The 13,528-nt window shown below is 36.9% G+C and overlaps 1 protein-coding gene and 1 pseudogene across 1 annotated transcript in view; both read left to right on the top strand.

Moving 5' to 3' along the window:
* The window catches only part of VAMP4 (vesicle-associated membrane protein 4), a 54,422-nt gene extending 44,677 nt beyond the window's left edge, over positions 1 to 9,745 (top strand). The window contains exons 6-7 of the mRNA XM_006887426.1: positions 5,413 to 5,464; positions 9,130 to 9,745. Coding sequence (XP_006887488.1) covers positions 5,413 to 5,464; positions 9,130 to 9,158 — 81 coding nt within the window. The 3' untranslated portion in view covers positions 9,159 to 9,745. The remainder of the gene's footprint in view (positions 1 to 5,412; positions 5,465 to 9,129) is intronic.
* On the top strand, positions 6,866 to 7,838 carry LOC102844064 (annotated as a pseudogene).
* Positions 9,746 to 13,528: the final 3,783 nt, after the last annotated feature.

The raw sequence follows: 13,528 nt of genomic DNA, 5'->3' as shown, positions 1-13,528 counted from the left end.
CAGTTCTAGTTTCCATGGTGTATGTTCCTAGTAGTGAAATAGCTGGGTCATACAGAGTTTCTGTGTTCAGCTTTTTGAGGAAATGCCAAACTGCCTTCCAGAGTGGTTGCACCATTTTACAGTCCCACCAGCAGTGTATGAGAGTTTCACCTCTCCACATCCTCTCTGCTACTGGGGTGAGATCATATCTCACTGGGATTTTGATTTGCATCTCTCTTATTGCCAGTGATTTTGAGTATTATTTTCATGTGTCTGTTTGCCACCTGAATGTCTTCCTCTGTGAAAAATCTTTCCATATCTGTCTTTTGCCCAGTTTGTAATGGGTTATCAGTCTTTCTCTTCTGGAGGCCCACGAGTATTCTGTAAACTTTTGTCATGAGACCCTTATCTGAGATGGTATTGCCAAATGCCAAATGTTTTTTTCCCAGTCTATAGGTTTTCTTTTCACCATGTTGGAAAAAATATTTTAATGAGCATGGGGATTTCATCTTTAGAAAGTCCCATTCATCAGTTTTATTCTCTCCAGATTGTGCACTTCTGGCTGCATTTGTTAGCTTCTTTGTGCTATAGACTTGGCCTTCAAAGCTTGGTCCTAGCATGTCTCTTACAAACGTTACGGTTTTGGGCTTTATTCCCAGGTCTCTGATCTACCTTGAGTTGATATTTGTGTATAGTGTGAGATGTGGCTCCTGTTTCACTATCACAAGAACATGGAAATAGCCCAAATGCCCAACAACAACTGAATGGATTGAGGAATTATGGTGTATTTACAAAATAGAATACTACACAGCACTCAGGAGCAAAACTTTTGAAAAATACTAAATAACTTGAAAGAGACTGGAGAGCATTATGCTGTGTGAACTAACTCAGTCTCATAAGGACAAATACTGCATAAGACCATTATTGTAAAAATAGAAGGTAACTAGTGAAACACGTATGGGGACCCAAGGAAGGAAGGGATAGGAGCAGAAGGATGGGTAGGGACGAAATAAAAGGGTTGCGCAATTTGGTGGGTGGAGGAAGAGGGTAAAGGAAATGAAAAAGATCCATTAGGAACCTGAAAAGACAGGGTAATGGTGGGCATAGTCCAATGATGATTAATTTTATAAAGCATAATGCATGGGAATGATTGTTTGAAACACAGTTTGTATGAATGATAATGTGAAGCACAGTGTATAAGAACTTTGAGCAAACCAATATAAATAAAAATTATTATAAAACAATGAAGCATTTTTATTTGTACTACATATTTTTAAAAAGATAGATTGGCATAGTGATGACAGCAGCCAGCTCAATTGTGTCAGTGGTGATGAGGATGGCACAGGATAAGAAAGGATTCAAATCTGTTATGAGTCATACTGTACTCAGTGGCACCTCACAACAGTTTTTCTGCAATCTGGGTAGAAAGCTGCTCCAGGCTTTCACATACATGGTGAATTATGGACACACACAGAGTTCACTACCTTTCCTATCTTTCAGTGATTGGGGGCAGCACTATGCCCCCTGGTAACTGAAGAAATGATTGGTGGTGTGGTGGTCGTGATGTGCTCTCAAGTCAGAACCAACTCATAGCTGACCTGACTCAGAGCAGGTTTTCAGAAGCTGTAAATCACATGGGAGGGGATTTCTTACCTTTCTCCCTAAGGTGGGTGTGTAAGGAAGCTGTTCATACAGACAGCTCAGACAAGTGGATGTTAGGAAGAGTGTTGGGAACTTTACACCATACTAAATACTTAGTTTTGTGTTTTATAGGTTCAGATAAGAGGAACAATATACTTTTAAATAGATGGTTTTAAAAATTAATTATTTTTATTATCATTCTGAAAACTTTTGACAATCATATACTTTTAAGTATACTTTTGTTCAGAACCTTAACTTCCTGATTTCTTCTCTTTGCTTTGGCTTCTCTGCACACTAATGCAATAAATAGTTAGTCTCTTCTAACATCCGTCTCAGTCTTTTCTTCCTCCTCTGTCTTTGTAATAACTTTTACAAGGTTTACAAGATTGTGAATGACATTCTTGATACCCTCCCAAGCTCATCTGGTCTTCATTAGTGTTAAAGGCATCAAAGCTGTTCTTGAGATGGTTTTTAAATTCAGGTGGGATAGACTAGACTCAGGGTCAAATACTGGTTTCTCTGAGTCTGATTTAATCTTCTTTAGTTTCAATCTGAACTTGTATGTGAGCAGTTGATGGTTTGTTCCACAGTCTGCACTTGGTCTAGTTTCACAGCTATTATTGAGCATCTCCAGTGATACTTTCCACAGGTGTAATTGATCAGATTCCTGTGCATAAAATCAGGTGAAATCCACGTATATAATAATTTATGTTTCTTATAAGAAGTATTTGCAATGAATAAATCACTGATTATACAAAATTCTATCATTCTATCTCCAGCCTTATTTCTGTCACTAATTCCCAACTTTTTATTCCTGTGTCCATATCCTTACAATCTATATGTTGAACAGATCATTCAGAAGGCTGGACTTTATGAGGAGAAATGTGGCATCAGGATTGGAGGAAGACTCATTAACAACCAGAGTTTATGCAAATGACACAACCTTGCTTGCTGAATCTGAGGAGGAAAGTGAAGAACTTGCTGTAGGTCAAGGACTATAGTCTTCGGTATGGATTGAAGCTGACCATCAAGAAGACAGAGATTCTCACCATTGGGCCAGTTACCAGCACCATGATAGCTGGAGAAGAGATTGAGGTTGTTAACAATTTCAGCTTGCTTGTCTCCACAGTCAACAATCTTGGCACCAGCAGTCAGGAAATCAAAAGAGGACTGCATTGGGAAAAGTCTGCTGTCAGAGACCTCTCTAAAGTGCTAAAGAGCAGTGATGTCAGTCTGGAGACTGAGGTACCCCTGATTCAGGCCATGGTTTTCACAATTACTTGCTATGCATTTGAGAGCTGGACAGTGAAGAATCAAGCACTTGAGTTGTGATAACGTGGAGAACAGGATTGAACATACCATGGACAGCCAAAAGAACAAACAAGTCTGTTTGGAGAGGGAGAAACCAAGTTTCACCTTGGAGGCTAGGATTTTGAAGCTGTGTCTCACATACTTTGAGCATGTGGCCAGGAGGGACTGATCCTTGGAGAGCATCATGCTTGGAAGGGTGGAGGGACAGCATAGAAGAGAAAGACCCTGGATGAGATGGATTGCCACAGTAACTGGGGTAATGTGGGTAGGTTTGTCAGAGTCAGCGAGGCTGGGACAGGATAGAGCAGGCTTCAGAGCTATTGTACATAGGGTCACTGAGTCACAGGTGACTTGAAGACACATAACAACAATATCGTGTGCTGTCAAGTTGGAGCTGACCCATAGTGGACCTTGTAGTAGGTTTTCAAAAGCAGTAAATCACATGGTAGGAGATTGTCCTTCCTTCTCCCATGGAGCAGCTGGTCATTCGAGCCACAGGCTTTTGGGACTGCACTGTAGCTTCTTACTCTTTTAGTATGTTTTTGTGTATCATCGAGTCAGAATCAGCCCAGAGCTGATCCTGTGGCAGGTTTTCAGAGGCAGTTAATCTCACAGGAAGAAATTGCCCATCCTTCTTCCATGGAGCAGCTGGTGGATTTGAACTCTGTGCCTTTGGGATTGCAGCACAGATTCTTACCACTGGGCCACCAGAGCTCCCTCTTTTAAGTATACTGCTTTTAAAACTGTTATATCTGTATCACCCTGAGGACCTTTGGAGATCGTGAAATCCAAGAGGTATTGCCTTGGGCATCTGCTGCCAAGGATCTCCTTGAAGTGCTAAAGAGCAAGGATGTCCCTTTAGACTAAGGTGTGTCTGACCTACACCATGATATTTTCAGTTGCTTCACATATTTATGAAAGTTGGACATGAATAAGGAAGATCAAAGAAAAATTAATGCCTTTGAATTGTCATATTGGAGGAGAGTATTGACTGTGGACTGCTAAAAGAATAACTAGATCTTTCCTGGTAGATGTGCAGGCAGTGTGCTCCTTAGAGGCAAGGAAGTGAGCCTCTGTAGGCGTATTCTCAGGAAGGGCCAGTCCCTCGAGAACATCATGCCTGGGAAGGTTTAGGGTCAGCAAAAGAGAGGAAGACCCTCCAGGAGATGGATTAACAGTGACTGTAACAGTGGGCTTTATCACAGTAGAAATTGTGAGAGTGCAAAGTCAGTACCAACTTGATGCCATCTAACAACAGTAGTACCCATTTACCTATATATATATTTAAAAATATGAATTTTAGGCTTGAATGATGAGTGAGATAGTTTTTGTAGAATGACAGGTGAGTTACTTAAGTAGTTAACCAAGGACTAATCATAAGATTCTTTCCTCAACTGAAACTTGCATACGGTTCTATTAGGCAAGATACTAAGTTAGGTTACTCATGAAGACTCTAAATTCTGTGTCTCAAATAGAGATGAACATGCCAAGAAAACAAAAACAAAACACTTTAAAATGGGGAGGAGGGGACCTTAAAAAGAAAACTTCATCTATTTTTGAGACTATAGAATATGAAACAATTCTGCCTTAATGCAGGTAATTCTGAGTCAGTTAGCAGTTGGATGCCTGGATTTTTCATCATACCCTGAACTTGGATCTCTCTCAAGCGCCCGTTGCCATCGAGTCAGAACAGACTCACATGTGGCCCTCTGTTGTGTATCTGAGGGTGTAGCTCATGCCAGAGGAAATAGCCCATCCTTTCCCTGTGGAGCTGCTGGTGGATTTGAACCACCAGAGAAGCATAGGCTTTAGTTAGCAGCTCAGCTCCCTCTGGACTATACTACCAGAGCTCTGTAATGCTTGAGTAGAGCCACTTAAATAGAGTTACTAATAATATTTTAAAAGGGAGCTCTGGTGGCTTCTTGTTATGTGCTGTCGAGTCACCTGCAACTCATAGCAACCCTGTGTACAGCAGCCTTAAACCCTGCTCTGTCCTGTGCCAATCTTATTGTCTCTGACACACCTGAGTGGTATGAAATTGCACTGCCAACACAAAGGTATGTGGTTCAAATCCAATAACTGCTGTATGGAAGAAGGATGTACAGTATTCTTCTGTGAGATTTACTGCCTCTGAAAACCTGCTGTAGGGTCTGCTATGGGTCAGTTTCAGACTCAGTAGTACAGAACAGCAACAATATATACTTTTCTTGGTTTCAAAACTAGAAGAAAGCCTGAGAGAAATTATACAGAGAATGATTCAGGCCCAGGAAGGCTTCATTGTTACTGTTTTACTCAGTAACCTTGAAAAATAATATCCATCCAAGAAAAGCCCTCAAAATGGAGATTTGAAACAAACATTAAAGGAGAACATTTCAAGGAATATACCTTTTTTATTGATTGTTTTATATGATATATAGCATAACAATTTTTATTTTATTGCACAAACATTAATATTTTCTACCTTTTTTGTGTTTCTTGTAGATAAAAGCTATCATGGCTTTGGCTGCTGTTATCCTTTTGTTAGTGATTATCAGTAAGTATTTACTGGATTAATCCTTGTTGGGGACATCATTTGTTCTTGTTGTTGTTGTTTAAGTACCGTTGAGTTGTGACTCATAGTGACCCTATGAACAGAAGACGTGAACACATGTATAACTTTCGTTTCTCCAAGTTCATAGGGTTTCCGGAGGCAAGCTATTTCGGAAGTGGATGCCACTCCTGCTTCCAAGCTTGTTTTAATCGGGGAGCTCCACCAAACACTGTCCACCATGGGTAACCATTCTCGCATTTGACTCATCAGTGTCACAGTGTTTAGCATCACAACAACCACAACTTACTTCTGTACAGCAAGTGGACATACCAGGGCTATACGACCTAGAAAAATGTTTGACCAAAAACAATTAAAACCAGGCCTGAGGTCCACAGATTAAAGTCACCCACCTTTGGCTTGGTAGCATCACTTTCTGTCCACTAGACCAACTGAATCCTAAGTTGTTGTTTTTAAGTGTCATTAAGTTGTAGGTGACTCATAGTGACCCTATGAATGAAAGACCTGAACACTTATATAACTTTCATCCTTTCTCCATGTTCATAGGGTTTCCTGAGGCAAGCTATTTCAGTAGTGGATGCCACCCCTGCTTCATTTTAAGCAGGAGTTCATTTTAATATCTTTTAAATTTATTTTCAGTTGGCTTAATATGATTGGTGTCAGGATAGAGTAACAACTTTTTATTACTAAATTAGACCTAAATTAGGGGCTCTTAACTTTTGTCTTATGGATATGGATAGCTGGAAAAGCTCTAAATTGCTCCTCATGTACAGATGTGTGTTTTTTGTGAAGTGTGAATTTATATTTTTCTCCCATTGTCAGTGGGAATCCTCCTTTCTTTCTTTACCTTTCTCCTCCTCCAAAAGAAAAAAAAGGGAGGACTAAATGACTTGTCCAAGGCCAAATATTACTACTTTTACACTCAGGACCATAACCTACATTTTTCTCTTTATCATTTACTTTCAGCTATGGCAAAGTACATTTTATAATATTGTATATGAAGGACAAGATAAATTCTCCAAATGATGAAGGGTTTTGTTTGTCTCTTTGATAATTTGGGATCTGAGCCTAAATAGTCTATTTTTATTTAAGTGTCATTATTTTTTCTCTTTTTTTGCCAATGCCCATTTATTTATGTTTTCAAAGACTTTTGTGAAAATTTGGAGAGCTCTGTGGCACTATATTTTTAAACTGGAGAAAAAAATAGTTACAAAGAAATATATAAAAAAATACATGTATATTGTCCTGAAGTGGGACCAAGCCATTTGTAGAAGTCGGCTGCCGCCCTGGCCCGTCATACTGGTATCTGTGACAGGGCAGATAGAAACACTTTTCTGTGGTTCTTGGCAGCTTGGCTTTACTTTTAATGGTGAAGGAAACAAAGGTATGGCCCTGCTGTGCTACAACCGGGGCTGTGGCCAACACTTCGATCCGGAAACCAATTCGGATGATGCTTGCACTTATCATCCAGGGGTTCCAGTGTTTCATGAAGCATTGAAGGGTTGGCCTTGCTGTAAGAGAAGAACAACTGATTTTTCTGATTTCTTAAGCATTGTAGGCTCTACAAAGGGGAGATGTAATAGTGAGAAACCTCCTGAGCCAGTAAAACCTGAAGTCAGTAAAACCTGAAGAAAGAATTATCTGAATTGAAACCCAAGAACACATCATTCAAGCCCCTAAACCAGTAGAAGCCCAGATGAACCAATGACAAATTTGGAATTAAAAATATCTCCCTCCCTCAAACAAGCACTTGATAAACTTAAACTGACATCAGGGACAGAAGAAAAGAAAGAAGAAGAAAGTGGTGAAATTAAGATTGGGACCTCATGTGAAAATGGAGGCTATTCAAAGACATACCAGGGTCTAGACGGTCTAGAAGAAACCTGTATATAACATTCTGGAGTACCTATTTTCCATGAATGGATGAAATACTGGAGCTGTTGTAGAAGAAAAACTTCTGGTTTTAATACATTTTTAGCCCACGAGGGATGTACAACAGGGAAACACATGTGGATTAAAAAGTTGCCGGTGGGGAAAGTTGTTCCATGTAGACATTGACTGGCATCAGATTGGGGGTGAAGTCACCATTTCAATATATGCCAAAAATTCACTTCCAGAACTTAGTTGAGTGGAGGCAAACAGTACGTTGTTAAATGTGCTCATTGTATTTAAAGGAGAGAAAGAATTTCATCAAAATGTGAAATTATGGGGTGTGATTGATGTGAAGCGAAGCTATGTAACGATGACTGCCACCAAGATTGAGATCACCATGAGAAAAGCTGAACCTATGCAGTGGGCAAACCTCGAATTACCCACAGCTAGAAACCCTGAAAAACAGACAGAAAATAGAAGAGATTGAATGGGAAGTGGAGCATAATCTGCTTCAGAATTCTTAATTCTGTGTGCTGAAGTGATAGCTGTAAAGTTTTTTAGTTGTTGAAGTTTGCCATTTCAAGGTCAGCAGTAGATTCTCAAAAACCAAAGTCATATCTTTTTACGCCCCCCTCCCCCATCTTCTCTTTTGAGTTACATAAGATTGTTTTATTTCTCTTCAGAAATAATATTGTAGGTGTGTCCTGTACATGAAGCTAAAAAATAGCTCATTAACATAGTTAATTATTTCTTTGTATAACAAAGAAATGTACTTGATTTTGTTTACAAATCTTTATTATCCCATAATTAATAAAAGTAGAATGTCAAGTATTAGGTAATCTTTTTCAAGGATTTTTGTTCCTATACTACTTGAAAATCTTTAAGGAAAAGATAAAGCTCTCTATTATTTTTATCCATTTGGATCAGATTCTCTAGGAAGATTCTAAAGTAGTATAATAAATAAAGGGGACTATATGCATTAGTTAAAATTCATTTGCCACTAATTTAAAAATTATATGAGTAACCTCTCTTACTTGCCCAGCAGTATAATTTAAGAGTATAAAAGGCAAAAAAAAAAAGAGTATAAAAGGCATTGTAAATAGAAATACAGTGGTAGCAAAATTCACCATTTTATAAGACTAAGCAATAACATTCAATATCTCATTCTCATTCTTGGTTATCTAAAGGTCTTGTGTGATGTTAAGACTAAATTATACCTGATTTACAGCCTATATCCTCTTACATTTTTTTAATTTATTAACATACTGAAAAGAAATTCCATCTGGCAACAATGATGGGGGATAAAACCCTGTAGACATAAAGGCTTGTGGATACATTAAGAGTATCAGAAAACTTAAGTATATAAACTTTTTGCTTCTTAAAAAAAATACATGTATATGGTGGACAGTTAGAAAAATATGGAATAACATACTGTATATGTATATTATTGCCTCTTCTTATGCTCCTCAAAAAATAATTTACATACTTTCTAACAAATGTAAATATTTTTCCATGTTGTAAAACATTTTTTTTTTAGTTTAGCAGTTGGCATGCTATGTTTTACCATAATTTGTTTGATCTGAATGCCAATGTTCGACATTTTGGTGATTTTATGACATTTATGCTGCTTTTATTCCATTTAAGCTATCCAGTATTGCAGATAAAAATTTAGTCATTACTGATTTCCAAAAGTAGGCACAGTTATGTTTAGGAAGATCACTTAAAATATAGCATATGATTCTGATTTTTTTTTTCCTTTCTTTTTTTTTCTCTTGCAGTTCTTATAGTTGTGAAATACCATACTTGATTTGATGACAGAGATCTTCATTAGACAGGATCTGGGACAATAATAACAATAAAAGATTGCTGCATAATTTAAATGAAACCTATGTATACACTTCCAGACTTCTTTTTCAAGAAACTGAGAGGCAAGTATCACTTCAAATTAGAACATTGAGAATGTCCAGCTATCTTCTTCCCTTCTAACAAAATGTGCTTTCAGTAATTATGTTTAAGGCAGAAATCACCAGCCTCTTTTTTTTGCCATATTCCAAGGTTCTGATTTGAAGCTCGATACTTGCCAGTTCATTATTCGTGTATATAGTTGAATGCTGATGATGCTATTTCATCCTGTTATATTTTAATGGTATAAGGACTTGAGTTATTGCCTCACAATGGGGATCAGGCTACAGGTCGAGGAGCCTTTGTAGAGTACCAAATCATTGTGCTGTAAGAGATGCATCATCTGTCAATATTTGCAAAATTATTCTTTACACATTACAGTTGCTTTGCAAACAGTTCTCACATGTGTATGGGTATAACATGCTAAATATTGTAAATGTTGCTGCCTTCGGGTATAACTGAAAACATTCCAGTAAACCTATTTTTTACTGTATGAGAGAATATATATTATTTTTTTGCATTTGGGTTATGGAAATGGAACATGTGAAAAGTGTAATTACCACAAAACTGGAGATAATAAAATGGTTGGAGAGTATCATTGGAGTGCTTGAAAACAACCAGAATCTGCAAATCACACTCCATTTTGTTTTCAATTAACTTCCGATAAGTAGAGATCAGTAATAATCAGTGAAATCCACAGGTAATTTATTCCCTATCCTTATTTTCATTCCTGACTTTCCTCGTTAGTCCTTTTACTGGAGTTCTAGACATAGCAATATTGTTTGCTTTGCATCGATACCTTTGTATTCTCTTGATCATTTTCTGAGTGAGGCATGTTGTACAGTCAGGTGTCAAGTCAGTCAGCATTACTGAGTCAGGAACCTAGGTAATCAATCAGAAAACAGATGTGAAAGGAGCATCATTAATCATAGCTTGCTTTTTTAATAAAATGTGTTATTAAATACATAAATATATTTAATATGTGCCAGCCTCCTTGTGCTATTAAAGTAGGTCAATGTGAAAATACATAGTCCAATAATATGCGTGGGAAAGCAATCTTACAATTAAATTGATGTTCCTCAAAAAATTGTGTACCTGGACATCTTGAGATTGAGATTTCTCAAGGAAATTTTATAAATGTCCTAAATTTGAAATAAAAATACTAGACAACAACAGAACTTACAGAGGGGAAAAATTATCCCATATAGGTTTAAATTTTTTATCATTTTCATTCACAGTGTATAAACAAATAATCTATATGATTTTTGTTCTTTTTATTGTATTTTCTCTTTTAAAGTCTGCAGAATTCATACTAAGAGGCAGAAATACTCCCGTTACTGTTTAGAATGATTTGAAAGGAGAAATATTTCACCTACAAGTTACAAAGATCTAAATATAACTGCTGAATGTTATGGTTTGCTAAGATTGTTAAAAACACATAAATACGTTATAGACTGTGGAGTGCTGTCTGGTTTCTACTCTTGGTGGATGTCTGTGAAAGTAAACAGTACCTGGTGTTGGTGGGTGCTGTCAGGTCAGCCATGACTCAGCCACACTATGAACAACAGACTGGAACTTCCCTTATCAGCATCTGGGATCTAATAAATCCTTTGGCAAAACAGGAGAGCCAAGAAAATGAACCATTTCAGAACTGAAGTGGCTAAAGTTTTAACAGCAATGGGAACATTTTAACTGAATGGGCAGAATCTATCTATACGTATGTTTGTCATTTATTTAGAATTGGAATCATAACTAGTAAGTTTTTCATTAGTGTAGACATCTAATTTCTTGAAGATATTAATCAGTAAAGATGAAGATTTTCTCAAAAACAGTATCAAAATCCACATTTTCAGTGTTTTCTTTTAATATAAAGTACACCACTTTTAAGGAAATTATAAAAAGAAAATAGAAAAGTATTACACATTTTAATTGTTGAAATAAAGGAAATACTTATGAAAATACTGGCTATATGCTATTTCTCTGTTTATATATATTGCTGCTGAAAACTGGTGGCAGACCTATGACTTTGTTAGAATTTTGTAGCAAAGGTGGTTTGGTTGAAAGTTTATTATTTTGTCTTCCTTGATCCTGGTTAAATTTCAATTTCCAAGGTGGCTGACATGTCCATGACTTTATTGTCATAACCTTGAGAACATGAACCTTCTTTATAAAAATCAGAAGATAAACATCATCCTTCTTTCTATTCCTTATTTATTTATTTGTTTGTTTGTTTTTCTCATTCAGTTCAGGTCATCTTGCACTTGAGCCACCATCAAAACTATCATTATTTAACAACTATAGAAAAATTTATTAAGATTTGCAAATACTAGTTGATATCCAGTAAAATTAGGTCATTCTGTTTTTACAGTGTCTGAAGCATACACTTGGAGTTTAATTACAGAAACCAATTATCCTAGCACGTTTTATGATTATATTGCCCAGTAATTGACTCCTCCTTATAACTCAGGAAAACATGTGGTCTTTTGACTCTGGTATCCTAGCAAAACTCACTGGAAAATGCCCTCATTATGTGAATTAACAAATTTTGGAATTAACAGAAAGTTCACTACTGAAAATAGAACATTATCTCAAATGGAGGAAGAATGTTTTTATAAGAGAAATACTGAGATATTTCATGTTAGCTGTCCTGTAGATTGCTGATTGTTACATTCTTTCTGTGCAATTGCTCTGTATTTAAAAGGTCATCATTTTTTATTGGAAAAATTAGCATGTTCCAACTCTGTGTAGCATGTGGATACATTGAAAATTATTCATGTACAGACCAAAGAGGCAAGAATAAATAAGAAGTAGAAATCTGTCATTGCCAAAAACTCTTTAAACAAGCTTGATACCCTCTCAGCATTGATACCCATGCTGACTCTGAATCTGTTTCTCTCTCTACTAGGAAATATGCAAGAAAATGGGGAGAGTGAATGTCATTAGCTGTCCCTAATTGCATTGAGTCAGAAGATAAGGACACCTCACTGTTCTGTTTATTAAATTCTGTGTGTGTGTGGCTGGAGTTAACTTTTATTTTTCTGTGAGTCAGGAGTAAGAGCAGAAATCAGTCAAAAAACATTCAGATATTTGTTTCAGAGTACAATACAGTACAATACCGTGCTTCTGTGTGTGCAGGAAATTGCTGCCAAGTCATGCAGAGACACTGCGGGTTATAATGAACTGACTGAAGGTACCCAGCTTGTCTGTTCATAGTTCTTTTCCACAGTGTAGGCAGATGGCACAATTCCTTTGACTGATGCTGTATATGAGCCTTCTTTTATAAGCTTGATGTTGATTAACTGACTTATTTAGGAAACAAAGTAGAAATATGGGACAAGGAAATGGAACCTCTGTTATCCTGATTCCTGTTTTATGTTCTGAGAAGTCATTTGAAACACGTGAATAGTAATGTGAGCTTGACCTTTTGAAAGCAAGGACCACACTATTTGTCTCCTTTGCACATAGCCCAATGCTGTGCATGTGGCAGATGCTAGATAAGTGTGTATTTATTGTCTGAATGATCAAAGAATGAATGTGGATAGGAAGCTGGCAGACAGGATGCTAGCGTTTAAGAGAACTGTCTTCCCCAGTGCTTGATTATGAAGGGACAAGCTTGGCATAATAGTGGAGCTGGGAGGTACTCATGCCCTTTTATAGTAACTGAAAATAGAATTCTGATAGGAGATTATACCATTAAGTTCTTTACATTTGAAGAAATTAGAAATAAAATTATCACCTGCTTTAAGGTTACAAAGTAAATTACATATATCCACCGAGATTTGGGTCAGGAAAATGTTATAAATCCAACTATAACCTTTTTTTCCCTTGAGTTATGTCATCATTTTAAATGCTGTGCTCCTTTTTCAAAGCAATTTTGATAAGTGCCTTTGATGTTTGAAGATGTGTGATGGGAGATGCCCTAATTAAATGCCATGTGCCCAGTTCTCTAGTTCTCCGATCTTCATAATCATTTTTACTAGTGTTTGAAAATTTAATTATTGCTTCCATACCAGATGTGTGTTTGTAGCCCCTAGTATTACTCACTAGAAATAAAATAAACTGTTTCGTAGAAAACAAAAATCAAGTACTTTGGCTTTTTCACTATGTGTTTACCTTCAAAGTGCAGTCACATACAATTAATCTGGTTGATAACCCCCAATTTAATTCCACCCTGTTTCCAGTAAAGTATATGTTGTTGTTGTTATGTGCCATCGAGTCGTTTCCGACTCATAGCGACCCTATGCACAACAGCTCTAAACCCTGCTCTATCCTGCG

This window comes from Elephantulus edwardii, unplaced genomic scaffold, assembly GCF_000299155.1.
Source record: "Elephantulus edwardii isolate Elephantulus edwardi_28Jun2011 unplaced genomic scaffold, EleEdw1.0 scaffold00057, whole genome shotgun sequence".
NCBI classification, from domain to species: domain Eukaryota; kingdom Metazoa; phylum Chordata; class Mammalia; order Macroscelidea; family Macroscelididae; genus Elephantulus; species Elephantulus edwardii.
Note: the sequence above shows the minus strand (reverse complement) of the source record. Positions and strands in the feature narration are given on the sequence as shown.